Source organism: Vulpes lagopus, chromosome 21 (genome assembly GCF_018345385.1).
Source record: "Vulpes lagopus strain Blue_001 chromosome 21, ASM1834538v1, whole genome shotgun sequence".
NCBI classification, from domain to species: Eukaryota; Metazoa; Chordata; class Mammalia; order Carnivora; family Canidae; genus Vulpes; species Vulpes lagopus.
Window position 1 is genome coordinate 7,401,907 of NC_054844.1, and position 27,745 is coordinate 7,429,651.

At 50.6% G+C, this 27,745-nt stretch overlaps 1 protein-coding gene across 2 annotated transcripts; it reads right to left on the minus strand.

The window, feature by feature from the left end:
- Nucleotides 1-2,609: 2,609 nt before the first annotated feature.
- SCNN1A (sodium channel epithelial 1 subunit alpha) lies at nucleotides 2,610-27,196 on the minus strand. Of its 2 annotated transcripts, none has more exons than XM_041736147.1 (13): nucleotides 27,134-27,196; nucleotides 26,102-26,461; nucleotides 15,389-15,656; nucleotides 14,126-14,316; nucleotides 9,974-10,077; nucleotides 9,412-9,575; nucleotides 8,887-8,985; nucleotides 8,571-8,688; nucleotides 5,013-5,091; nucleotides 4,825-4,882; nucleotides 4,589-4,644; nucleotides 4,366-4,441; nucleotides 2,610-4,025 (listed from the first exon to the last, which is right to left on the minus strand). In XM_041736147.1, exons 2-13 carry the CDS (start codon nucleotides 26,455-26,457, stop codon nucleotides 3,645-3,647), a joined length of 1,950 nt encoding a protein of 649 aa, XP_041592081.1. In that variant the 5' UTR covers nucleotides 26,458-26,461; nucleotides 27,134-27,196; the 3' UTR covers nucleotides 2,610-3,644. The 2 variants fall into 2 exon arrangements, with proteins under 2 accessions (XP_041592081.1, XP_041592080.1); XM_041736146.1 differs by lacking the exon at nucleotides 27,134-27,196 and adding an exon at nucleotides 26,636-27,115.
- Between the last annotated feature and the right edge of the window lie 549 nt (nucleotides 27,197-27,745).

Sequence of the window (27,745 nt, forward strand, 5' to 3'; positions counted from 1 at the left end):
CATCTACTCTGCCTGGCCAGGGCCCCCAGCTGCTGATGCTGGCTCTGCCACAAAAAGTTGAGGGACTTTTGGCAAAACCTCCACCAAGCCTCATTTATTTATTTATTTTTAAGATTTTATTTATTTATTCATGAGAGACACAGAGAGAGAGGCAGAGGGAGAAGCAGGCTCTCTACCTGGAGCCTGATGTGGGACTTGATCCCAGGACCCCAGGATCACGACCTGAACCAAAGGCAGAAGTTCAATGACTGCGTCATCCAGGTGCCCCACCAAGCCTCATTTATTAGGTGAGGGTAACATTGCCTGACCCACCTACATGGGGAAGATGATGTCATAAGGATTAACGAGATCATATCTGTGAAAATGCTTTGGGAATTACAGCTATCTGGATCACGTTACCAGTACATTCTGTGCCCCTTTACATTACATACATAGCCTGGCACAAAAAGAGAGTTTCTTTCATTGTTTAGGATAAATGTGCACGTACTTTAAATTTTGAAAAATGTGGCATTAAATTGTTCAATAAAATTCTGTCTTGGGGGCACCTGGGTGGCTCAGAAATTAAGTGTCTTCCTTTGGCTCAGGTCGTGACCCTGGGGTCCTGGGATCGAGTCCTGCAGTGGGCCCTCCACAGGGAGCCTGCTTCTCCTTCTGCCTTATGTCTCTGCCTCTCTGTGTGTCTCTCATGAATAAAATCTTTCTTAAAAATTAAGTCTTGGGATCCCTGGGTGGCGCAGCGGTTTGGCACCTGCCTTTGGCCCAGGGCGCGATCCTGGAGACCTGGGATCGAATCCCACATCGGGCTCCCGGTGCATGGAGCCTGCTTCTCCCTCTGCCTGTGTCTCTGCCTCTCTCTCTCTCTGTGACTATCATAAATAAATAAAAAAAAATTTTAAAAAAGAATTAAAAAAAAAATTAAGTCTTAAAAAAACGGTGAGAGGTAGGTGTTTGCAGGAATATGAAAAGCTAACTAGTCTCATGGAGGAGGTGAAAAGGTGGCCATGACCCCTTCCAGGGAAGCAGAAATAATGGGAGGGAATTGCAGAGATGGAGACATAAGAGAGGGGTGAACTTGGGGGTGAAGGAATGACTGTTAGGGCTTGTGGAGCAACAGGTGACGAGAACAGAGCACAGGTTCCCCTCTTCCTCCATCACGTGCCACATCACACACACACACACACATAGCAGCAGATAGAAAGGACTCTGGACTCCAAGTCTGGGTGCCAGGGGTTCTAGCCCCAGCCCTGTCATCTGATTCCATGTCTCACAGGGAGGCAGGATGTGTCATAAGTAGCAGGACACCTGGCTCCAGGCTGGTTCTGTAAGAATTATGAGCTTGGGCAAGTTACTTCAATCAGGTAAGAAAAAAAGGCAACCTGAAGCCTTTCTTCTCAGACCCACATTCTGACTCCTAATCCTGGAGTCCAGGGGTATATGGAGATAAAAGATTAAGAAAGATAAAGATAAAAAAAAAAAAAAGAAAGATAAAGATATATAGGGAAAAGATGAAGAGACAGCACAGAATGGAAATGCAGTGGGCCGGAAGAAACTCGAGTGGGCCTGGGGTTGTGGGGGTGGAGAGCAGCCGGCTGTCATTCATAACAGAGCCAGCTTCGTCCTGCAGCCAGAGGAGAGGGGCTGAGGACAGGGAGGGACAAGGCCCAGGCTGGGCCGCGGCAGAGAGCAGACCAGCACAGGCTGGACCCAAGGGCCCGGACAGGGGAGCCTGTTGTGACACCACCATTTCCCCTCATGGGCTCGAATCAGAAGTCCTCATGTCAGTTTCTGGTTCCGACCTTTTCTACTTCTCCACTCCCTTCAGCACCTCCCCCACTTTCTCACCAGGATTCCCATCGCCCCTCTCTCCAGACAGGAAGATTGTAATGAAGAGGGGATGAGACCAAGACAGCAGGGAGGTGTCCTCAAAGATGAGGAGGAAGAGTGACTTCCGGGTTGCAGGTCTCAGGCTAGCATGGAGGAAGGAACCAGGATTCCAAAAAACTGGGGTTCCACTCACACATCTCCGTTTCTCCTTTAATAAAAGCAGGAGGGTTGGTGCTGTTGTCCTCTCTGCAATGATGAGAGAATCGGAATATACCAGGTTTTGAGGTTCCAGAAGAAATTGGCCCTAGTCTCCTCCTCTCCACCCACCCCCAACTGTGGGTCAGTTGATAGGGAGGTGGGCAGGTGAGGGCGTTATCTTGCAACTGGTGTAGAGTGGCACTTAGCAGTTGAAGAGGTGGATGTCTGGTGATGGTAAGTAAAGTTAGGGAGAGAAAGAAAGTTCAAACAGTAGACAGGGGTGAGTCATTGCAAGCGCTCCCCAGTAGGTGTCCTGAGGGGAGCAGCACCATGGCATCGCCCTCCTATCCGAGCATGGTGATGAACATCTAGCAGATGCTCAGCAATGCCCATGGGGGAGCCGGCAGTACAGTTCATCTCTGCCAACACCCCTGAAGAATGGTTGCTTCCATAGTGAAGCCAAGGGTATGAAAGTCTGTTGCCCTCTCCCCACCATGGGACCTCCAAGGAGCTTGGGCGGTGACCCAGAGGCTTGCATCCATTCCCTACCCCGTCGACAGTATCCCCGTACAGCTCTCCAGACATTCTTTATGCAGCAAACATATTTATTGAGCACCTGCCTACTTGCTCTAAGAGGGACACTGGGCTAGTCCCTGATGATACATAAACAAACAAGACTCTGTCCCTGACCACAAGGAGCTCACAGTCTAGTTGGGGAGGGAGACACAAATGAACAAGAAAGCATAATGCAACATCCGCACTCCAATAGATGTTATGCTGTGCAGTGGAAGTCCAGGGGAGTGGGAAGTGATCAAATCTGGGGAAGATAAGGAGGAGCAGAAGTCTTCACATAGAAGTAGTGATGTCTGAGCAGGGTCCTAAGGGATGCACAGGAATTCTCCAGATGGTGTGCAAAGCTTCCAGGCTGAGGAAATAACTTAAGCAAATATGCAGAGGTATGAAGGACACAGAGACACTGGGGTATGGCTCTGTGGGGGCACAGAGTAGAGGAGGCTGGAAGAGTCCTGGAGCCAACTAGGAATGGCCAAGCCTTCACTAGACTGGTCTACTCCAGGCCCTGCCCTGGGAAGGGGAATTGCCCAAGTACTAGCAGAGGGGGCTTTTGGGTGGGGTTCCCCACTCAAGTTCAAGAAGAGGAGCAAACGTGTCATGGAAAACAGCATGGCCAGGCCTGAGATTGGCTTTAGTCATCTTTGGGTAGGAAACCTGCACGTGCCTTTGTGCACACCTGCTTGTGTTTTGTTTCGGTCACCAGTGGTTTCCTAGGAAGGTTCCTTGTCCAACCTCCGAGTTTGGCTTGGCTGATCCAAGGGAAAAGCAGATTTGTTTGCAATGGGGAAGGGGAATCAGAGTCTTCTAGAGGCAGGACCAGAGGGTACAGGGCAGAAGGGTACGGGGCAATTCTGGGCAAGTTCCTTGGCCCCTGTTCGCCGGACAATTTCTGCAGCCCCTTATCCATCCTGCCTCCCTCCCCTCACACCAAAGGCAGTTGGGCAGCTCTGAGAGGAAGTCCCCAAACTTTCTTTAATCCTGCCAAGCCTGGTCCCCTCCCACCAGGGGAAGCGCCTGCCTTGGGTGGAGAGGGACAGTCTCTTTCCTGCTCAGGGCTTCCCCAGAGTATAGGCAGAGGAGTGGGCCCCCGCCAAGCTGGATGGAGATGGGCAGGGACCCAGAGTGGCATAGGCAGGGGGAGGGGCTGTCAAGGCTGGGGAAATAGCAGGGCCTGGCAGGGATGAGGACAGGGATGTGGAGTGGGGGCAGAAATGGGAGGGGAAGGAGGAAGCTGGGTTGGAGGCCACCTCCTGGGCACCCCTGCCCCCTCGGCCTGGAGACCAGTATCGGCTTCGGAACCTCCGGAGCAGCATGAGGAATGTGATGACCAAGAGATCAAAGATGAGCTCAGCCATCTCCACCACAGACAGCACCGAGGAGCCGAACCACAGGCTCCACTGGCTGCCCAGGTTGGACAGGAGGGTGACCATCTGTAAGGAGGAAGGGCACAGTGACCCCTAGGGCAGAGGCCTGGGTGGGCTCTGGAAGAGGAGCCCCATCCCTCCTTCCATGAGGCCCTTACTACACTCCCACCGCCTTCTGTCTAAGTCATACCCATCGGGCACACCTTTCCCTCCCAACACGCTGAGAGAGACTTCATCACCCAGCCAAGCTCCCCTTCTTCCAACCTTCTCAACCTGCCCTGTGCCCCCCTCATCTTTCCTTGTTCCCCCTACCTTCCAGGCCCAGACCTCTGCAGTCCCACAGAGGGACCCCCTTGTCTTCCCTGACAGCCACCTGCTAAGACCTTCAAGAGAATTGCAGACATACCGTGACAGAGGGAGACTCCGAATTGGTTTTGTATTTCAGCTCCTTGAAGAAGATGTTGAGTTTGGCGACTCCGTTTCTTGGAGTCGAAACGAGGGGAGGAAGAAATGTTGATGGATTAATTTCTCAGACCCTCACAAACACCCTTCTCCAATCACATCCTCTTCCTAGATTGGTTTTCCCTCCCAAGGATTCCCCTCCCTGGCCAGATCAGGGTAGGATGTACCTTTTGTTGTTGATGGTGTAATTGTTCTGTCGGGATAGCATCTGGAAGATCCAGTCCTGGCACAGAATGGGTGTGTCAATAGGGTCACCCCATATTCTTCAGGCTTATAGGGTTGGGTGTGGGATTAAACACAACCCTACACATACCCAGAGAAGACCATGGTGTTACACACACACACACACACACACACACACACACACACACACATCCCCTATCCTGCCCCTTCCCCACTTTACCTGGGATGTCACTGAGGGCCATCGTGAATAACCGGCAGAGAGCTGGTAGCTGGTCACACTGGGGATGGAGAAAGGAGCAAGAGTGGGAGTGAGGTTCTCCCACTCAAAGATTTAGCCAAGGATCCTGTCTTCTACCCAGTCAAGTAGCCAGCTGCCCAATCTGTACCTCAGGGGAAGGAGACACTCACCTACATGGTTTCCTGCACTTGGTGAAACAGCCCAGGTGGTCTGAGGAAAAGGCATCCTGGAGCTTATAGTAACAGTAACCTGTGGGTGCAGAGAGGTGCCCATTTTCCTGGGGCACCTCAACTTTCTCCATCCTAGACCCAAGAGATCTCCCAAGATATGTAGGTACCCATGTCACAAGTAGCATTATAGTGATGCTTCCTGAGTGGCAGCACCAAAAAAAAAAAACCCAAACCAAAAAATGACCTAGGACACATCTATGTAAAGATGAGTAGGATATGGACAAAAATCTAAAATCGAAAAGAAAACTGGGAACAGTTGTCATGTAAGAAAAATGAGCTTAGGGGCACCTGGGTGGCTTGGTCAGTTAAGTATCTGCCTTTGGCTCAGGTCATGATCTCAGGGTCTGAGATCAAGCCCTGTGTCAGGCTTCCCTGCTCTGTGAAGAGTCTGCTTCTCCCTCTCCCTCTACTGTTCCCTCTGCTTGCGCTCTCTGTCAAATAAATAAATAAAACCTTAAAAAAAAAAAATGAGCTTAAACCACAAGATGCCATCTCACACCCACCAGGATGGCCACTAAAAAGATAAATAAGTAAGTACTGGTGAGGATGTTAAGCAACTAGAACCCTCCTACATTGCTGCTGGGACTGTGAAATGGTGCGGCCACTTTGGAAAAGAGGCGGGCAGTTCCTCAAAATGTCGAACACGGAGTTACGATATGACCCAGAAACACCCCTCGTAAGTATATACCCAAGAGAACTGAAAACACATGTTCACACACAAAATAGAAACAGGAAATAGAAACAACCCAAATGTCCATCAACTGATGAATGTGTAAACACAAGAGGTAGATGTGTACACTGGAACATTACTCAGCCATGAAAAGGAACAGAGTACTGACAGATGCCACAAGGTGGACGACTCTGAAAATGCTGTGCTAAACCCAAGAAGCCAGTCACAAAGGACCACACAGTATAGGGTTCCATCCATATGAAATGTCCAGAATAGGCAAGTGTGTGGAGACACAAAGTTAATTAGTTGTTTCCAGGGGTGAGGCAGGGAGCTGTGGGTGCAGGGCATGGGGAGCTCAGAGACTGCTAATGGGTAAGAAGTTTCTTTGGGGAGCGATGGAAATGTTCAAAAGTTGACTGTGGCTGCTGCACAGCTCCATGATTACACTGAAAACTAAAACTATACTAAAATCAAATTGTGCACTTTAAGTGGGTGAATTACCTGAAATAGAAATTACCCCAATAAAATTGTTACCTAAAAAAAGAGGGGCGATGACTCTATGAATCCCCCCCTTCTCCCCTATTTGTCAAGTTCTTTTTTTTTTTTTTACAGATTTTATTTATTTATTCATGAGAGACACACACAGAGAGAGAGAGAAAGAGAGAGAGAGAGAGAGAGAGAGGCAGAGACATAGGCAGAGGGAGAAGCAGGCTCCATGCAGGGAGCCTGATGTGGGACTTGATCCCAGGACTCCAGGATCACACCCTGGGCTGAAAGCAGGGGCTAAACGGCTGAGCCACCCAGGGATCCTCTATTTGTCAAGTTCTAAGTAAGGGTACAGTGTCATTCTTGCTACTTTTAGTTGCCCAGTCTAGAAGTCCTCCATTTCTGACCCAAATCCCTCTACCTACCAGGACTGGGTGTCTGGAATGGCAAAGCCTGGGGGAGCAGCTGGGCCCTTTCCCCTAGGGACTCAGGAGTCCTTAGGAAGCAGCAGACTGTGTCCCCCAGACACTCTCCCCCATCCTCAAGGCCTCTCAGCAACGAGCATTGTTATTTTTCTCTCACAGATCCTCAAACTTGCAGCCACTTAGAAATCATTGTTTGAGGGCAGCGAGGAACAGCAGTGGGTGGGGAGTCCCTGCTCTGCACGCCCGAGGGGGTACATCACATCATGGCTTCCCCTTGGGCCTCAGCTTGTTCATCTGAGAAAGGAGATGGGGAAGCCAGATGGCCCCTGACTTCCCCCCACCTCTGATGGGCTCTGACCTAGGGTAGGAGAGATGAGAACAGGAGGCTGGGTGTACCAAGTGCTGGCAGGGGAGAGATCCACACGGAGCAGATCCTGGGAAGGGAGGAGCAGAAAGATCCACAGGGACAGAACCCAGAGAGGCAGACACAAATCCCCGGGGTCTGCCCTGCCCCCTTGTATACGTGGAGGCTCCTCTCCTCCAGCAGTGGCCACCAGCCTGGGCCCAGGGGGATCCCAGAAGAAGGACCTTGGGAGGAATGGTCAGCTGCACCAGGTAAGAGCATGTGTGCCATGACTGCCAAGACTCTACTTTCTAGTTTCTTCTTTTTTAAAATATTTTATTCCCTAAGGGGGAGCCTGATGTGGGACTCGATCCCAGGACTCTGGGATCACGACCTGAGCCAAAGGCAGATGCTCAACCACTGAGCCACCCAGGCATCCCTACTTTCTAGTTTCTTGTTTGGGATTATCTTTCTCCCTCAGCCTCCTAGTACAGAGTTTTCATGCAGCATAACTCAGCTATAGCGGGAAGGAAGAGGGATGTGTCCACTCCTAAACCAGGATTTCAGTACTCTCTAAATTTTTTTGATTGTGCCTTCCTGTAGGTAAAAAAAAAAATCTTAAATTGGCGGCACCTGGGTTGCTCAGTCAGTTAAGCGTCTGACACTTGGTTTCAGCTCAGGTGGTGATCTCACTGTTGTGAGACTGAGCCCCAGGTTGGGCTCTGCACCCAGCATGGAGTCTGCTTGGGTTCCTCTCTCCCTCTCCCTCTGCCCCTTTCCCCATGCTCTCTTTCACTCTCTCTCTCAAATAAATAAATAAATAAATCTTAATTTTAGAAGTCCTAAATTATTATCTCTGACATATGTATTTGATTCATAAATGTCATACTTGCTACTATAGAATTGATCCATTAGGTCCATTATAAAATATATATAAAATAGAAGATGTTAGGGAATTAGATAGCTACATAGAACTTCTAGGATTTTCTTCTGCTGCCCAGTGAGCTGTCTCGTGCCTTGCCCAGCACCTGGTGAGACAAGGAAGCTACAGGCAGAGTGTGGAGTGAAGGAGGGAGATTTTCCTCACATGCTTTTCCTTCCTTATGCTGCAAGTTATTATTTTTTTTTTTTAGAGATTTTTTTTTAATTTTTTATTTATTTATGATAGTCACAGAGAGAGAGAGAGAGGCAGAGACACAGGCGGAGGGAGAAGCAGGCTCCATGCACCGGGAGCCTGATGTGGGATTCGATCCCGGGTCTCCAGGATCGCGCCCTGGGCCAAAGGCAGGCGCCAAACCGCTGCGCCACCCAGGGATCCCTGCTGCAAGTTATTTTTAAATAGGGTCATTCTCTATAAACACACAGAAGTCAAAACACAGAGAGAAGGTGGGAGGGAGGAACAGGGATAGAGGAGAGAGAGAGAGAGAGAGTGAGAGGAAACTGAGCGGTGAGTCTAAAGGCTGGAACACAGGAGAGAGAGACAATTAGCATCCTAGGAGTCCCAGAGAGGAGCACTCCAGCTCTAAGAAAGTCCTGGGGCCCAGGTGTGGGCCAGGGGCTCCCTGCGGTCTCACCCCAGGAATTATGCTTCCTGTAGTCACAGAACTCCGCATTCTTAGGCAATGGGTAGAAGATGTAGGCACAGCCACACTGTTTGATCATGTTCTCCTGGAAGCAGGAGCGGATACACACCTGGAGGAGAGGGAAAGGCGGTTCAGGCCCACCCTCCTTCCTGCATTGCCCAGAAGACACAGGGGAGGGAAGGACAAACAATTCTCCGCACCCCTCTCTCCACCTGCCTCTCTCTCTCTCACACACACACCCCTAACTTTTGACTGTCCAACAGTGCTGGCCCGGGAAACAGCTGCCGCAGAAACAGGCCAGTCTCACCTGCTGTGTGTACTTGGAACGATAGAGGTTCTCCACAGGGACTTCGCTGCCATTCTTGGTGCAGTCACCATAGTTGCCTCCAAGTCTGTCCAGGGCTTCCTGAGAACCCATGTGCACAAGGAAGTCAGAGGTCATAGGTCAGAGCATGTGGCCAGGGCCCCTTTCTGAACTGTCTACCCTCAGCCCAGGGGGTTTATATCTCCTACCCCCCAACCTCTCCTGTCTGCCTTGCCATGTCAAAACATCCCCCAAGCGCCTTCCAATGTGCCTATCCCAGTGCTACTCCCAAGGACACGGGCTCCAGGGCAGCCCTGGAACCCTAGACATGTCCTGGAAACTTCTCAACACTCCCATCCCAGGTCCCTCCTAAGGTCCCTAATGCTGCCAGCCCCCTACCACCGATTCTACTCCTGAAGACCTGCCCCAGACACACCCTACATGATCTCCCTCTACAGTCTTCAGGCTGTCATGTCACCTCCCCTGGCCTCTCCAACCAGCAGCTCTCCTCCCAGGCAGCACCCTTGCCTTCCTCATGCTGATGGAGGTCTCCACGCCAGGCCGCAAGTTAAAGCCGCCATCGTCCATGAAGGCAGGTTCATCCTGCCCATGCACCATTACCCTGGCCCCAGTCACCGTGGACAGCAGCGGGATGAAGTCATTCTGCTCTGTGCGCAGTGTCAGGGACAGGCCTGGGGGTGCAGAGGGAGCAGAGCAGGGAAGGTCTGGGACAAGCGTTCGGGGACAGACATGCCCTCTCCCACCTGCCTAGTCTCTACGGCCCCAGGAGAGGGCAAGGCCAGGAAGACCCAAATAGGGGTTTGGCAACCCCTGAGCTGGATTCGGGGTTGGGTAAGCAGAACTGGGACAGGATTCCTCTCACATGTGAAGTGGGCTCTGCGGTGCCTGCGGGGAACAAAGACCAGAGAGGATTGCGATTCTGGGATCGAGTGAGGCACGTTGCGGGGAGGACCAGAGAGGCACATGGCATCTCTAGGACGTGAGCACGAAGTAGGCAAATGTGGGGGAGCAGGGCAGTGGGAAGCACTGAGGAAGAGGTCAGGGACCTTGGGAATGAGGAGTTGCTCACCATTTTTGATCCCAGGCATAGAAGACATCCAGAGGTTAGAGTTGTTCTTGCCATTGAAAGTGTAGCAGTTCCCATACATCGGGTGGTGAAAGTGAGAGTAATTCCTATCCAGGAGAAAGTAGGGTCACAAAGGAAAGCGTAGGGGGTCAGAGAGAGCAGGAGTTTCAGTGACCTTTGTTTCCTGATCACTTACAATGTGCCAACATAGCCCCGGGAGCTTTATCCACGCTCCCTCAGCCACTCCAACCAACAGCCTGTGAAGGTATCATCCCCATATTCTAAAAGAGAAAGCCAGGGCTCAGAGAGGTCAAGGAACAACCTAAAGTCACACAAACAGTGATGACCAACTTGGGACACAAACACAGGCCATCTACCTTCTAGCCCAGTCTCCTACCACCAGGCCACCTGACCTCACTGGCCTTGTGACCTCTCTTGAGTCGCTGTGTTGCATTATGAAGACTTCCACAGTGTCCCTAGCTTCTCACATGTCTAAATCTTAGTTCCCCATTTGGACTGTGATCTCCTTGAGGACAGGGGTCACATCTTATTCATCTCTGTATCATCTCTGGGTTGACTGCATAGTTCCTGGCATACAGGCAATATAGGAGGTAGTTAATAAATAGTGGTTGAACAAATAAAGCAGAGAAATGGGAGAGAACAGAGTTAAAGGAGACAGTGAGACCAGTAGTGAACATGGAGCTGAGAGGAGGAAGGTCAGATCTCAGGGGGGGCGATGAGAGGGGTCTGCTGGGATGGCCTTTATCAAGTCATTTTCTGTATGCTTATTCTCTTCATCTGTCAAATGAGGAGAATGGAACTAGGTGATTTGGAATATTCCACTGGCCTTAAAGAACAAAGGCCCAGAGATGTGAAGTGCTGGTGCCCATTCTGGGAAGTGCCAGGAAGCCAGCATTTCCAGAGCAAAGGCTGGATTCAGGGAGGGATGGAAGAGAAGTCTCCAAAAGCAAACAGAGGCCCATCCTGAAGGGCCCGTGAGCCCTGTTCAGGGGACAGACAGGTACAATGTGATGGATGCACACCATGGTCTCCATGTAGGAGGTGGAATCAACAGATTGGATGGAACAACATGGATGGACCTTAAAAACAGAGCTTAGTAAAAAAAAAAGAAAAGAAAAGAAAAGAAAAGAAAAGAAAAGAAAAGAAAAGAAAAGAAAAGAAAAGAAAAGAAAAGAAAAGAAAAGAAAAAAAGAGGTGAAATGAGACACCACCACTTGTCACACACACATTTTGCTAAAACACATATAAAGAGATACACATTCAGTATAATGGGAGAATATATGGGAAGCAATACAATGTGATGGTTAAGAGCACAGACTCCAGGGGCACCTGGGTGGCTCAGTCAGTTAAGCATCTGCCTTCGGCTCAGGTCATGGTTCCAGGCCCTGTGTCAGGCTCCCTGCTCTGCAAGGAGTCTGCTTCTCCCTCTCCCTCAGCCTGCGACTCCTCCTGCTTGTGTTCTCTCTCTCTGTCAAGTAAATAAATAAAATCTTAAAAAAAGGTGGGGGGGGGGCACAGACTCCCAAACTACCCACACTTGAACCCTAGCTTTAACAAGCATTAGCTGTGGGACCAACCAAGTTACTTAATCTCTCTGTACTACAGTTTCCTCTTCTGCAAAATGGGGAGGATAACAGTATTTACCTCACGGGTGTGTTGTAACAATAAAATCGCACTTTGAACAGGGCTTAGCACTTAGAGCTACGTAAGTTTGCTATTAAGATTATAAGCATCCATTAAGCTGACTAAAGTCAAAAAGACAAGAGCAAGTGAAGGATGGGGAGAATTTAGAACCCTCATACACTGAAGGGGGGAATGTAAAAATGGGACGACAGTCACTTGGAAAACAGTCTGACAGTTCCTCAAAATGTTAAATATAGAATTACCCTATGACCCAGAATTCCACTCCCAGGTGTATGTGTCAGAGAAGCAAAAACACACATCCCTCCAAAAATTTGTACAGGAATGTTCATAATAACATTATTCATAATAGTCAAGAAGAAGTGGAAACAACCCATATGTCTATCAACTGAGGAACAGATACATCAGATGTGGGCTAGCCATACAATGGAACGGAATATTATCCAGCCATAAAAAGAATAAGTGCTGGGGCGCCTGGGTGACTCAGTGTCTGGCTCTTGACTTCAGCTCAAGTTGTAATCTCATGGGTTGTGGGATCAAGCCCCATGTCAGCCTCCACACTTAGTAGGGAATCTGCCTGAAGATTCTCTCTCCCTCTCCCTCTGCCCCTCCCCCCATCTCTCTCAAATAGATAATCTTAAAAAAAGAGAGAGGGGGGTGGAAAGAATAAAGTGCTGATGCATGCTACAACATGGATGGGTCTTAAAAACATTATGCTGGGTGAAAGAACCCAGAGACAAAAGGCCACATAGAGGATGATTCCATTTATATGAAATGTCCATGACAGGCAATCGGTAAAAGACAAAAAGTAGACTTCCGGTTTCCAGCGCTTGGGCAGGGTTGAGGGGTTAGAATATGAAATGACTGCTAGTAGGTGCAGGACTTTTTTTGGGGGTGAGGAAAATGTTCTAAAATTAGATAGCGCTTGCACAATTCTGTGAATATACTAAAAATCACTGAATGGTATACATTTAAAGGATGGATTTTATGGTGTGTTGTATCTCAATCAAGCTGTTATTAGAGAAAAGATTACAGAGAGAAGCCATTATTGTGAGTTTCAGCTCGATTCCAAAGGCCATGAGAGACCACGGAGTATTTTAAGCTAATTGGAAGAATTGCAGAATAAAGACAGGATTTGGAGTCAGAAAGACAATGGGAGGTAAGGAGATTATAATAAGCCAGGTGAGAAATGACGAGGCTCTGAGCCAAGGAAGTGATTTAACCGTCAAGACAGCGATGAACTATGGACTTTCCGTTGATGGGGAGGTAGGAGCACAGGGCTGGCAGAGGGGAAGGATCGTTGGGAAGGTGACATTTAGAGATACTTGAGGCAGGTGTGAGCTTCCCAGCAGGTAGCTCCAGTCTTCAAAACATGAAGACTAGAGACAGAAACAAAACCGCGTGCTGGCCTGAGTGTGTGTGTGTGAGGTGAGGGTGGAGGCAGAAGCAGGTGACACCTGGCCCTGCTGCCATTCCGTAGTGACATGAGAGGGAAGGGCCCCTAGAGAGTGGAGATGCTGCCTTAGTACCCTTTCTCAGCCAGGCAGAGGCAGAGAGATGGCGCCTGAAAACGTGAACATCAAGGAACAGAAAGGGAAGGCAGGGGTAGGAGGGGCCAGAGGCTGCGGCCTTAGAGAGCTGCCAGCTGCCACAACTTCTTTGCAAGGAGGTTATGACTGGAGCTCTATCAGAGGGAATGCCTGGTGGGCGGTGCAATGCAGTGGGAAGGATCCTTAGCCAGGGCTGGCCTGGTGGTCTAGGGGAAGCCACATTCACTTGTTTGAATTTGTTTGAGTTCAAGAACAATGAGACCCACTTCTCACTACAGTTGACAAAATGCCCTCACACTTACCACATGAACTTGGAGACAGGTGTAATCAATATCTTTTTCCCTTGAGTAAAAGTGCCAAAAGGCACTTATTATACATTTTCCCTTTTAATGTATCCCAAATGCCTAGAACAGTAACTGGCACATAGCCGAGACAGTAAACAGTATTTGTTGAATGAACATTGAATGAATCTCATTTTCTTCCCATTTTGCAAAGAAACAGGCTATGAAGAGTGATGTGAAATGCCCGGAGTCACCTGGCTGGGAAGTTATAGAGCCAGAGCAGGAATTCAGATTCACTCCCTCATTCAATCCATGCTATTTCCACCAAACCATTATTCATCTGAGAGGATGACCTTCCAGGCACTTTGGAGTTTGGTGCTAGTGACAAAGAGACCTTAGAAAGATGGAGACGCAGGCTTCTCGCCATTGGAGTCTCAAAGCCAGACTTCAACTCCAGCCTTCCCAGGGCATCCATATATTAGGCTGCCTCACTCAGACCCAGCCCTGCAGGATAACCCATGGGACAGAGGTCTGGACCTGAAGTAGATGCTTCCCCCTGCTCCCTGCACTGAGCATTTCCTGGGTGCTGCCCATAAGAGCCTCAGGCTGGCTTTGGGAAGGAGACCCCGTGGGGAGCACACCACCAGGCGGGAGGGACTCACGCTTGATTGCAGGAGGCCTGGTTGAAGCGGCAGGCAAAGATGAAGTTGTCCAGCATGTCCTCCCCCGAGGATAGAGAAGTGTCTGGCAGTCTTGAAAGAATGTTGATGTAGTGGAAGCGGTACCACTCCCTTACCGCATCCACCCCTGACGAATAAGTCTGGTAAAAGCAGTCCGATTTGTTCTGGTTGCACTAGACACAGAAACCACAGTGTCAGGGGGCCAGGAGCAGGGGACAGGCTGCAGGGCAGGCTGACGTCAAAGAAGGAGTCCTCTGGGGTCCTGAGGACTGATACACAGGGGTGGGTGCCAGAAGTGGGGCAGAACAGGAGGCACAGAGAAGTTAGAACCCAGAGGAGAGAGGACCAGGAAAGCATGGGCTTGAGGAGGGGTCCGCCAAGGAGACCCAGAGCTGTACACACCTTGTGGGTCATTTATACAGCCTCTGCAAGAGGGTGGGGCAAGCCTCCATCTCCCCCATTTTACTGATGGGAAGACAGAGGAATCAAGAGGTTTGCCCCAGCAACTGAGCTAGGACAGCATCCCGGTCTCCTGGTTGAATAGTCCACTCTCCCCAAAGAGGGTCTCTCTTCTTTCCTCTGGTATGCTCCCACTTCTGCTTATTCTCCCTTATTTTTTTATTAAAACTGTTTTTTTAAAGTCTCTTTCTCGGGGCACCTGGATGGCTCAGGGGTGGAGCATCTATCTGCCTTTGGCTCAGGGCGTGATCCCGAGGTCCTTGGATGGAGTCCCACATCGGACTCCCCCTGCATGGAGCCTGCTTCTCCCACTGCCTCTGTGTGTCTCTCACGACTAAATAAATAAAGTCTTTTTTAAAAAAATAAAGTATCTCTTTTTCCTGTCTCCGTATTCTCTTAGGCCGGCAGAGCCCCAGTGCCCTACTGGTGGTCCCCACGAGTCCCACCAGTGGAGGCTGGCGATTCGGAAACGTGCTTTCTGCACAGCGGGTGTGACTTCGGCCACTGAAAGGCTCCCACAGAGGCCCTGGCCAGGAGACCCCACGTGCCCGCGCACACGGAGCTGTTATTTCGTTCTTTAACTATGTATCTTGCCAGCGGGGCGAGGAGGTCCCGCCTCCCGTTGCTAGGCAGCAGAGGCGGAGTCCGGAAAGGGAGCGCAGTCCCCGGCGCGGGCGGAACTGCAGGGCCCGGACGCCGAGGCGGGGCGGGGCCCCGGGGGCGGGGCCCCGGGGGCGGGGCCTCGGGGCGGGGCCTCGGGGCGGGGCCTCGGGGGCGGGGCCTTACCAGCTGGAAGCCGATCTTCCAGTCCTTCCTGTTCACTTGGGGGTTGTTGTCCTGCACGCTGGAGGCGGCGCTGCGGGCTCGGCGGGCCCCGGAGGGCGGGGCCGGGACCCGCAGGCGCTGCAGGGGGTGCGGCCAGGTCTCCCGGAGGTCGCGACGGCCGCGGGGGTGGGCCCCCAGGGTATTGGAGGAGTTGTATTTGTACAGGTCGTAGAGCGTCTGCTCGGTGATGCGGTCCAGCTCCTCCAGCTCCTCTTTAACCTGCGTGTACCTGGAAGGGGCGATGGAGGACGCTCGGGCTGGGGGTCGGCCTCGCGCGAGTCCCCGGCCCCTCGGGGCCTCAGTTTCCTCGCCTGAAGCCGGTGAGGTCGGCTCATCGTGGAGAAGCCCGCGAGGAAGAGCTCTGGTGTCTGCAGGGGCCTCTCGGAGGGCGGGGGGACGTGGGAGTATAGACAAGGTGATCCGCGGGGGCAGGGGAGGCGACGGTGAGCCCCGGCGGTGACGGCATTTATTGCGGCCTGTTTATCCGAAAGGAGAGGCGAGAGGCGCCCTCCCCCCGCCCCCCACCCCGCCCAGGCCGGGAAGGGAACCCGGAACTCGCCTGCCCTTGCCCAAGGCGGGAGAGGGTGTGGCCTGGTCCTGCGCCGCCGCCGAGCTCCCGGCGACCTGCGGTGTGCGGGTCGTCTCGCCCGGGGCTCCTCAGCCTCCCCCCAGGTAGGCTTTTGGGCCCGCCTGCCACCTGGCTGGGCTGACACCTTCTAAATTAGAGGTGCCTCACTGCACTTCTAGAATTTAGCCTGGAACTCTGAAACTATAGATGCTGCACGGCCCCTCCCCATCGAAGACTCAGTTTTAATAAGTGATGGGTGGGGCCCAAACACCAGAAGTTAAACACTGTCCAGTATAAATCATCACATTCCTTCTCGGTACAGGCCCTATTACCATCTTCATCATGAAAATCCGTCGTAGCAGTGCCTTATGGCTGGAATCTACCAAAACGAAACAACCACACCTAGAACTCTTAAATCCATCAAGGTGGTAGGATACAAAAACCAATGCACAAAAATTAACAGTATTTCTACAAAACAGCAACAAAAAGATGGAAAATTGAGATCGCAGAACAATACCATAAACAACATCAAGTACTAGGAATAAATTTAATGAAAGACTGGCAAGAACTTTATCCCGAAAATCATGCTGAGAGAACTCAAAGACCAGAACAAATGGAGAGTTACATGAGTTCATGAGTCAGAAATTCTGTGTAGTTCTCACGTCTTCCAAATTGGTCTGGAGATTCAACACAATCCCTATCAACTTTTCAGCAGACATTTTGAAGAAACTGACAGGCTGATTCTAAGATGTATGTGGAAATGGAAAGAATGTAGAGTGGACGAAACAATTTTGTTTTTATTTATTTTTAAGTGATCTCTACACCCAAGATGGGGCTCAAACCCAGAAATCAAGAGTCACATACTCTTCTTCTGAGCCAGCCATGCACCCCTCAAAACAATTTTGGAAAAGAACACAGTTGGAGTACTTTACCTCACTTCAAGACTCACTGTGAAGCCAGTCATCAAAACAGTGTAATGCTTATGTAATGCTTATGTAAGGATAAGCGATAGATTTGTGGAACAGAATAAAGTCCAGAAATAAACTTACAGTATGCAGTCAACTGAGTTTTGACCAAAACACGAATTCAATGGGGAAAATAATTTTTTCAAACAGATGGTGCTGCAACAACCATCTGCTGTATTGAGAAGATTTTTTAAAAAGGAAACTCAACTTCTACCTCAGTTTATACACAAATATTAAGTCAGTTTGGATCATAGACCTAAACATAAATTTCAGAACCAGAAAGATTCAAGAAGAAAACATCAGGAAAAAAAAAAAGAAGAAAACATCAGGGATACCTGGGTAGCTTAGTGGTTTAGCATCTGCCTTCAGCTCAGGTTGTGATCCTGGTGTCCTGGGATCAGGTCCTGCATTGGGACCCTTGCGGGAACCTGCTTCTCCCTCTGCCTATGTCTCCACCTCTCTCTCTGTGTCTCTCAAGGATAAATAAGTAAAATCTTAAAAAAAAAAAAAATTCAAGAAGAAAACATCGAAGATATCTTCATGACCTTGAGGTAAGAAAATATTTTTGGAATAAAAAATATCTAAGGAAGCAATTGATGAATGACTAAACTCTCTCTGAAACTAGTAATATATTTTATGTTAATTAATTGAATTTAAATAAAATAAAACCTTAGGAAGAACTTATCCTGAAATATAGACCTCTTAGAAATCAGCAAAAAGACAAATTGTTTTTAAATGAACCAAAAATAAAACAAAACAAAAAAATAAATAAAAGTAAAAAGGCACCAAAAGATATGTATAAATAATCACTAAACACAAGAAAAGGTGCTCAACGTAATTAGTCCTGGGGAAATGTAAATTAAAACCATAATGGTTGATTCACTATAGTATATACCTGAAACTGACAGAATATTGTCCATCAACTAAACTTCAATGAAAAATACAAATTCTTAAAAAGGCAGACTTCTGGGGAAAAAAAAAAAAAAGAATGAGGTACCATTTAACATCCATTAGAAAAGCTAAACCTAGGCGTGCCTGAGTGGTTCAGTCCATTAGGCATAAGACTTGGTTTTCAGCTCACCTATTGATCTCAGGTCCTGAGTTCAAGCTTTGCATTGGGCTCCATGCTGGGCATGGAGCCTACTTTAAAAAAATACAAAAACAAAAAACTGGCTAAACCTGAAAGATTGACAAGGTCGAATGCTGGTGGGAATGGAGAGCAGCTGGAGTGGCAGCTGGTGAGAATGGTGAGCAGCTGGAGTTACAGCTGGTGGGAGCCTAAAATGGCACAGCCAAGGGACATTTGGTAGCTTCTTATAAAGTTAAACATGTTTCTACCTTATGAGCCAGCAATTTCACTTCTGGATATTTTACTCGAGTCCACTCCTAGCTGTTTATTCAAGCATAATGAAAATATAAAGAGCTGTACTTGAACGTTCATAGCACCTTTATTCATAATAGCCAAAAGGCTTGAAACAACCCAAATGTCCATCAGTACCACTCAGCAAAAAAGGAGGCTGATATAGGCAAAAGCATGAGAGAATTATCGAAACATTAAGTTCAGTAAAATGAGTGAGTTGAGCCAGACACATGCAGAAAAACACCAAAATTCACATTGTGTGATATCCTTCATAGGAAGCCTCAGAACAGGTCAAACTAATTGATGATGATGCAAGTCAGAGAATGACCATGGGAGATGGAGAATGGACTTCAGAATGGACTTCCATTACCTGGGCCACCACATAATGGAAATGTTCAGGATCTTGATTGGCAAACCTCAGTGAGGACTTAAGATTTGTGCGTGTTATTATTTGTCAATCATACCTCAATTAAAGAAAAAGTCCAGGGGTGCCTGGGTGGCTCAGTTGGTTGAGTGACTCTTGATTTCAGTTCAGGTCATGATGGTGGTGAGATCAAGCCCCCCCATATCAGGCTCTGTGCTAGGCATGGAACTTGCTTTAGATTCTCTCTTCCTCTACCCCTCCCCTCACGCTTTCTCTTTCTGTCTCTCAAAAAAAGAAAGAGAGAGGGAGGGAGGGAAGGAGGGAGGAAGAAGAAAAAAAAGAAAAGAAAAGAAAAAAGAAAGAAGGAAGGAGGTAAGGAAGGAAGAAAGAAAGAAAGAAAGAAAGAAAGAAAGAGAAAGAAAAAGAAAGAAAGAAAGTCAAATACCTGTGTGTGGCAGGCACTGCCAGAGATTCAGGTTTCGTGGGAAAGGGCGGGCCCCAAATAAGGTTGTTTTACAAGAACCCCAGGGGCCCTAATGTGCAGCTACATTAACCAATCTCTAGGCCATACCCTCTCTGTCTCCTCCACTTGGCTCTGTTTCTCTCTCCTTCATAAAGTCTAGCTGGCAAGGGCCCAGGTATCAGCTCCAGCTACCCCTGCATCCCCTCAGAAAAAGTAGCTCAGGACAAAGGTATGTGTTTGACATTCCCAGATACTTGCTTATGATTGGTAATTAAAAGGACAGAGAGATGCCTGGGTGGCTTAGTGGTTGAGCGTCTGCCTTCGGCTCAGGGTGCGATCCTGCCTGCACTGGGCTCCCCACAAGGAGCCTGCTTCTCTCTCTGTCTGTGTCTCTGCCTCTCTCCCTGTGTCTCTCATGAATAAATAAATAAAATCTTTTAAAATAAAATAAGAGGGTGGCAGAAAGCGGCTGGTCTTTATTGAGCACTTACTCTGAGCCAGGCACTGTGGTATCAGAATTCAAATGATTTCATGTAATCTTCAGTGTAATTCAGCAAACTATTAGCCACTGTAAGCGAATACTATTGTCCTTCCTTTTTACTGGTGAAAAACCTTAGGCAGGTGACTAGTTCAAGGTTACAGAGCCAGGAACCATGTCAGAAAGCACTCTATCCATCACGCTGCCTTCCACTCTGTTCCTGCTGGCTCTGGCTATTTCAAGAGGTTGGCAAGTTGCCCCAGAAGGAGCACTGGAGCCAGAATTAACTGGGTGTGGGTCGTGGTGTTCCAGCTACCTACTTCTAGCTGGGCAATGTTGGTGAGTAACTTACCCTTTCTGAATCCCGCCTCAGTTTCCCCATCTGTGAAATGGGCATAACACTAGATCTGCATACCACCTGAAACTCTCAGGAGGTTCAGTGAGAAACACAAAATGAAGAGGCCATTGAATATCAGGAAGACGCGGACGGAAGCCTGAATGAAGCCCAGGAAACTCAATTGTCTTTCTCCTGGTCACATAGGAAGAATCCAGGTGTCCCACACTGGCTGGAGTTGTTTTCACATGAGCCACCACATCTCTAGCTGAGCATTCCCTTTCCACATCACCCTCAGCTGCCTCGGGTTCCTCTGTGCACCTCCCTCATCCTCATCACCGACTTAGAGTTGGTCCATCACCTTCTCTAGCTACCTTGCTCCTCCCCACAGACCAACCTCACAGGCTGTCCCTATGCCAGTTTTCCCCTCACTGGCCCTCTCCTATTCAGCTCCTGCCTACCTCTTCCTGATAGGCCTCTGAGGGGACTCCACCTCCCACCTCCCACCTCCAGAAGAGGCCAGGCTCCATACAAAACAGGCTCCCCTCACCCAAGGTCTGCTTCTCCTCTTCTGGTGGGGGAGCCTTAAGGAAGGGAGCATTCCCATATCACCCCTCCAGAAAACAAATCTCTCCCTGCCCCTTTCGGTTGACACCTAGAACTAAGAAAAACGCCACCAGGTAAAACCCACTAATGATAACAGATCTTCTGCAAACAGGGCCCTGGTAAGAGACCTAGGGCTGGAGAGGTGAGAAAGAATGCAAACATGGGGCTTCAGCAAGACAGTGCAGTCCTTCTTATCTTGACCTCCTACCCTGTCATGGCCACTACCCCCCTCCCATGTGCGCTGGCAGACAGCCCTACGCTGGAGGGTGGGCCAACCCTCACACGATTCAGTCAGGCAGGCATTAGTCTCTCCATTTGACAATTGAGGGAACTAAGGACCATCCATCAACTGGGCAACTTCTCCAGGGCCACTTAGCAAGGAAGTATCTGAACCAAGATTTGAACCCAGGCCTGTCTGACTTCCTCCTCCCTGCTTTTCCCACTACTCCCACTCCGGACTCAGAACCACCCGAGAATGGGCAGCACCATCTCCTCTCCCTGCCACTGGTCACCTCCCCTCCAGCCTCTCTTCTCTGCTTGGGACAGACTAGCAGAAGCAGGGAGATGGAGAGACTTAGGGGTCTGTACCCCAGCCACCTCCCTGTGTGCATCTCCTCCCTCCCCCATTCCCCTCAGTAGCCCTCACAGGAAAGCCCTTCTTACCGGGCAGCCTTGGATTTGCCCAGCCTTGGATTTGCCCTTGGATTTGTCCATCCCACTCTCCAGGAGGACCCTCATAAAGCATTCTCAGCCAGCAGTCCGAAGCACTAGGCAGGATGAGCCCTGGAAACTCAGTAGCTTCCTCTCCAGCCAGGGTGCCTCTGAGGCCCTACTCCCCTCCCTCCCTCCTCCAGAGACCACCAAGAAGCCCTGACTTCCCTTTCTTTGGCACCTTCCTCTGCCTCATTCTCCCCCATGTCTCAGCACCTCCAGCCTGCCTCCCAGGGGGCTATGGACAAATAGCCCTTAGGGACACACACTCACAGCCTCTGAGAGCTCAGCCTTCACACTGTGTTCACAGGCAGGTGCCCTTGGGCAGCCTCTCAGCTGTGAGCCTTCCTGAAGACAGAGTCAGCCCCTCCAGAGTCAACTCCAAGCTCTCAAATTGCAGGTTCAATTCAGTCCCGGCTGCAACGTTTTAGGAGCAATCGATGTTCACAAACTAATGCTTGTTCCGAGGATGGACAGCCTGGATGGTGAAAGCTCTAGAAACCATTTCATCCACGGAACTAAGCTCTAATCAGCTCTCCAGGCATAGTCTGAGCCTTGCCCATTGTTTTGATGCCTTGGAGAAGCTACTTCTCCTCTCTGCCTCTGCTTCATCCCCTGTAAAAGGGACTATTCATAGTTGTTATGGGGAGTGAATGAGCAAATACATGAAAAGTCCTGAGGACAAATATCTGGCAGAGGAGGCACCGTACAACCACTGCTGTTGTTTTATTATCATTACTCTTGATGGAGAAGAGCAGGCCACAGAGACACAGGAGCACTGCCTGCCACTTACCCACCATGTAACTCTGTGGCCTTAAAAAAGTAGAGCCTAGGGGCACCTGCATGGCTCAGTGGTTGAATGTCTGCCTTAGGTTCAGCCCCATGATCCTGGGTTCCTGGGATTGAGTCCTGCATTGGGGTCCCGCAGGGAGCCTGCTTCTCCCTCTGCCTTGCCTATGTCTCTGCCTCTCTCTATGTGTCTCTCACGAAAAAATAAATAAAATATTTTTAAAAAATAAATAAAAAATAAAAATAAATTAAAAAGCAGAGCCTACCAGCAGATTCCAATTCTGGCTCCTCCACATAACAGTGGGGCAACCTTTGCAAAGCCTACAGGCTTTCTACGTTCTCATCTTTCTGCAGGGGAAGGGTGGGGAGAGGAATCACCTTCCTTATCTAACAAGCTTGTTAAAAGGATCAGACTCCAATAGTGGGTTTTGCAAGCTCCTCGGCAGGTGCTGCTGCCCTAGGCACACCTGAACTCTAGGCCGTTGGATGAAGGAGATAGTTTCAGGGTTTCTTCAAAGAGACAGAACCAGGATCAGAGGCTAGACATCCTAACAGGGTCAATAGTAGCTCTACCTAAGGAAGAACTTTCTAAGGACAGCTGCTATGGAGGTGAGGAGGGGCCTGACGTGAGAAGGAGTGCATCCTTCTCGTGCTGGGCAGAGGCAGGCCTGCCAGCCCTGCCACCGCAGAGCCTGCTCTCCAGACCTCGAGGGGTTAGGGACAGAGGGTCCAGCTCAGAGCCCTCCCCACCCCACTCCTGCACCATACCTCTGCTTTGCCATCTTAGGGAGGGAATTCTGTGACCTCCTTTGCTGAGAATATCGAAATCTTCCTGAGGTCTCGCCTCAGTCTCTCCCAGGATTGGATGAAAAATACGTTCTCAGGCTCAGTTTTCCTCGGATGTGGATATGAAAAAAACCCTTCACTGGCGAAAAAAGAAATGGATTGCACTGGCCGACCCTTCACATTGACTTTTTTGAACTTCCCTTTTTAGTGTGGAAGGTCTTCTGCCCTTGCCCCCTCTCCCAGAAATTCCAAAGCAGCCCAGAAGGGCTCCATCTCTGCTGGCCGTGGACCACCTGCTGCCAGCTGTGGGCATCCCTGCTCTGACTTTGCGTCTTTCCTGTTATTGCAGCAGCTCTTCTATCCTATCCACTGATTTCCACCTCTTCCCTGCTGCTTCCCTGTAGGGATCACTCATCTAGCCCATCTCCTGCACCTGCTGCCAGTCCGCAGCAGTGATTCACACCCAGGTCACCACTCACCAGGCTGCATTAACCTGACCACCCCCACCATCTCCCTCCCTGAGCAGGAGCCAAGCACCCTGGATCCCTCTCTCCAGCACTCCTGAGTATCCCTCATCTCACTGCTGCTCTTCCCTACACCCCCACCCAGCATGCCCCACCAGCAGCCTGAAGCCCCATGGCACCTTCACCCAGCCCCTCCTTAAAGTGCAGAGGAAGAAAGAGCTTTGAAATCAAACACACTCAGCTTGTGACTCAGCTGCTAACCTGAGATGCAGTGGCTGCTAGGTGGGGTGGCTGGGTGATTGTTCACCTGTGTGAGCTTGGGGAGGTGACCTAATCTCTCTGGGCCTCAGTCTCCTCATATATAAAACAGGACTAATACTAGTACCTACTTCAGATGTCTCTTGTGATAATTAAATAACTTCATATAAAATGTAACCTATCCGGTGCACATTAAGTGCCATGAAGTGTTAGCTATCATTGTTGTTATTTCTTTATTATTTGCTATGTGACCTTGCTCAAATTATTTCACATCCCTTTCCAAATGGAAATAATAATAATTTCTTATTCATGGAATTGGCAGGATTCAATGAGACAGTGCTTATAAAGCAGTAGGGGCAGCATGTGGTGTTCAACATGGTTCCTGTGCTAGGGGGCATTCCCTGACTCCCCTCCTGTCTTGGGTGTGCGCTCCTCTGCTAAATCCTGCAGCTGCCAGTCATGCAGGTGAGATTCTTTCTGTGTGGACACATCCCTCCCAGCCTGTAGCTCTGGTCTCATTCCCTGGGGCCTTTTCCTGGACTGACCATGACCCTGGACCCTGCAGGACCTCAGTTTATCTACAGGCAGGTGTCAACAGATGGAGCCCTGCCCTCTCCGTCTCCCACCCACGTCTCCCAAGCACAAATATTTATGGATAGCCTGCTACCCAGCCTGTAGTCCCTCCCACCTGCCTGCCTTCCCCTCCCTGCTGGCTCAGGGTGGTCCCAGTGTCCCACCCCTCCACCATGGTCCAAAGGGGTGAAGAGGAATAAGTGGAGGAAAGATCAGGGCAGGGAAGCAGCAGAGTGTCAAGAGGAAGAGAAGCAAAGGCCCAGGGCACCAGGAAAGAAAAATGAGTGGGGGTTGGGGGAGAGAAAGGAGAACCTGGAAATGAGATGTAAATATTTGACTACAAACTTCATATATTCCATGTCCCGCACCTGGGGTATTAAGAAGAGGCAAGGGTCTGTAATCAGACAGAGGGTGAGCCGCAACTCAGTCCCTATCTCGGTGACCTTGTGACTTGACTGTCTTTGCCTTGGTTTCCTCCAATGTAAAATAGAGATAATAGTCCCTGCCTCTTGGGGCTGCTGAGAGAGTTAGGGGTGCTACAGAGTACTTAGCAGCATCTGTTGCATGAAGCAGCTTCTCAGAAAGTGGGTCTTTGGCCAGGAGGGCATATGGAGGCCAATCCCTGAAATGGCCAGCAGTGTTTTCTCTGCAGCACAGGACGTCCCAACCCTTATTAGGCCCATGACACGCCCCTGGACACAATAGAATGCATGGGGGGCCTCCGCCCCTGGTATGTGACCAATCTCCATCATCCATAATCACACATATACCCAGTGTTTGCTCACACACACACACACACACACACACACACACACGTGCGGTCACACCCGCAGGCACTCAGAAATCTTACACTCCCTGAAGGCAGAGACTGTGCCTCTCACAGTCTTTATTATACTGACCACCCAGTCCTCCTGCTGCTTTGGTTTTTTCTTTTGTTTTGTGTTTTGGTCCTCCTGTTATTTGTGCCGCCTGTCTCCACTTTATTTTATCTTCCGGCCCCCAGAACCTAGCGAAGTACCTGGCCTTCAGTGAAGAAGGAATGAACGATGAATGATCCCATTTGCCGAGTGCCTAGCACCGTGTCAGGCATGCTTCAAGTGCCCCAAAGGTGTTGCATGACCGAGTGAATACAAATCAAAAGGATATATGAACACCTAACCCTGCCCTCCTTTCTTCTCCATGGTTACCGTCCCCTCTGGCTTCCAAGAGAAAAGCTGGCAAAGGGCACTGATGAAACCCAAAACTGTTGGACACACCTGAGCACTTAAAGGTCAGGCACCCAGGCAGGTTAGCTGTACAGCCCAGCAGGGTCAACTGGGGCTTTGGGAGGAACCACTGGAATGGGGGAGCAGGGGCTGCTTTCTATCCTATCCTGGTCTCCTTCTGGCTCTACCCCCAGCCTTAGTGCTCTCAGACTGCTTTGCCACCACCCCCACCTTGTTTTCTCTGAAACAAACTCCCCTTCTACACTCCCCTGCTACACCAGGACCAACACACTTGGGAGGGGGGCAGTCCCTGCCAGCTCCCACCCCCCACCCACCACCACAGCACCTGCAACCCCTTCACCTCTTCATCACATTCTTCTCTCAGGGTGGAGGAGGCCTGTTTTCGCCCTCCTTTTGCTTCGGGGAAGGGATGGGAATGATCTCTATCCTGCCCTTTGGAGTTTATCGGCATCTCACTTCATCAGCACTCCTTCCCACTTGTGGGAGGCAGAAGGGAAGGGAGAAGGGAGGAGGAGGGCTACATTGGCCCAACAACCAACCACACTCTGGATAAGCCATACAAGGAGGGTCCCCCACCCAACCCCCGCTGGCCAGAGCCACCAGCCCCTCAGGGCAGGGGTTCCCCATCTCACCACCTCCTACCCCTCTCCAGGTCTGCGGGTCTACAGGTCTGCCTCCTGTGTCCCAGGTGCCCTGGGAGGTGGCAGAGAGATTGGTGGATGGACTGACCTGTAGGGATTGAGGGTACAGATGGTGACAGCAGGGAAGACAAGCTTGTCGGAGTTGAGGTTGATGTTGAGGCTGACGGGGTAGCTGAAGTACTCCCCGAACAGCTGGCCGAACTGCCAATACATCATGATGAAGGCGCAGAGCCACAGCACGGCCCAGAAGGCCGTCTTCATGCGGTTGTGCTTGGAGCACACCAGGCGGATTGCACCATGGATGGTGGTGTTGTTGCAGAAGAACTGGAAGAGGTCCCGGTAGGAGCGGTGGAACTCGATCAGGGCCTCCTCCTCCTCTGTGGGCTGCTGGGGGGCCGCGGGTTTGGGGCCCAGCCCCTCCTCCTCTCGACACTCTCCTTTCATGAGCCTTGGGGAGCAGGGGTCATGGAGGGTCGGGGTCAGTGCTGCATTCTGAGCTCTGGTGCCTCTCCCATTATCACCTCGACCCAGAGGGAGGCTACTAGCCAGGCCCCCATCCCACCTGGAGCCCACCCTTCTCCGCCCCTCCCTCGCTCCCTCCACCTTCCCAGAGCTGGCTGACCTGCTGGAGTCCGCAGAACTGAGAAGAGCTGCTGCTGGGCTTCCCTGGGAAGCCACCCTTTGGGGTTCTGTCCCAGCACCTCCCTGTCTGTCTCCTCAGCTGTCAGTCTCCTTCCTGCAAGACCTGTGTCCCAGCTCAGGTTCTCTCTCTCTCTCTCTCTCTCTCTCTCTCTCTCTCTCTCTCTCTCTGTTTTCTGCTTTTCTTTGGGTCTCTTTCTCAGCTCTCTTCTTCCTGGCCTGTCTCCTGTCTGTGCCAGGCTCTCTGATCCTGCCTCTCTTCCTCTTTCTCCCCGCGTCACCCCCTTTCAGTCTAGGTGGGCTCTTCTCCTGCGTCCCTGGCCCTCGCCTTCAGCTGTGTCCTGACTTCCTCTCTGTCCCAGGGACAGAAGGGCTCCAGGAGGTCTGGGCTGCCTCCTGCTCCCAGCTCCCAGGTTGTGGCTGGACTGGGACTGGTTCCTTTCCAGTTGAATCTGGCAGCCGAGCCTCTCCTCCCCCTCACCTGACAGGTGCAGCGGGCAGTCTGGGGAGCCCGCCCGCCAGGCTGGGATGGAAGCGACAGAAGCCTCATTAGCATCTCAATTAAAGGTGAGCAGGGCAGGAGGAGGGGCCAAGGAGGAGTCAAAGCAGAGAGTTCTCCAAGGGGAGGAGAACTCCTGAGGGCAGATGCCCAGGGAGTTCAGGGCTGGAGGGGGCGAGAGGCCCCCCCCCCAACCAAAAGTAATGGCAAGGGGCTGACAGACCAGGAGGCCAGAGACAGTCTGACCGGGCAGGGCCAGAGATCTTGGACAAGAAGAGGAATCCTAAACACCAAGCTGGGAGCCTAAAACAAAGAAACAGAGCCCAAATGAGAGGGACTAAGATTGGGGGGAGACCAGGAGAACAGGGAAGGCAGATAAAGGGAGAGGAGGACAGGATGGAGGCCTGGGAGGGGAGGGCAGAGTTGCTGGAGGGGCAGAGGGGTGGGGACCAGGCCTTTGAAGTGGAGGGAGCCAGCCCTGAAGGGACTCTCCCCTCCCTGGCAGGAGATCAAGGAGGAAGAAGCCCCAAGTGGGCTTCCAGGAGCTGGGGCCCCTCCCTGAGGACTCCTTCCAAAGGCACCCGAGGGTCAGCC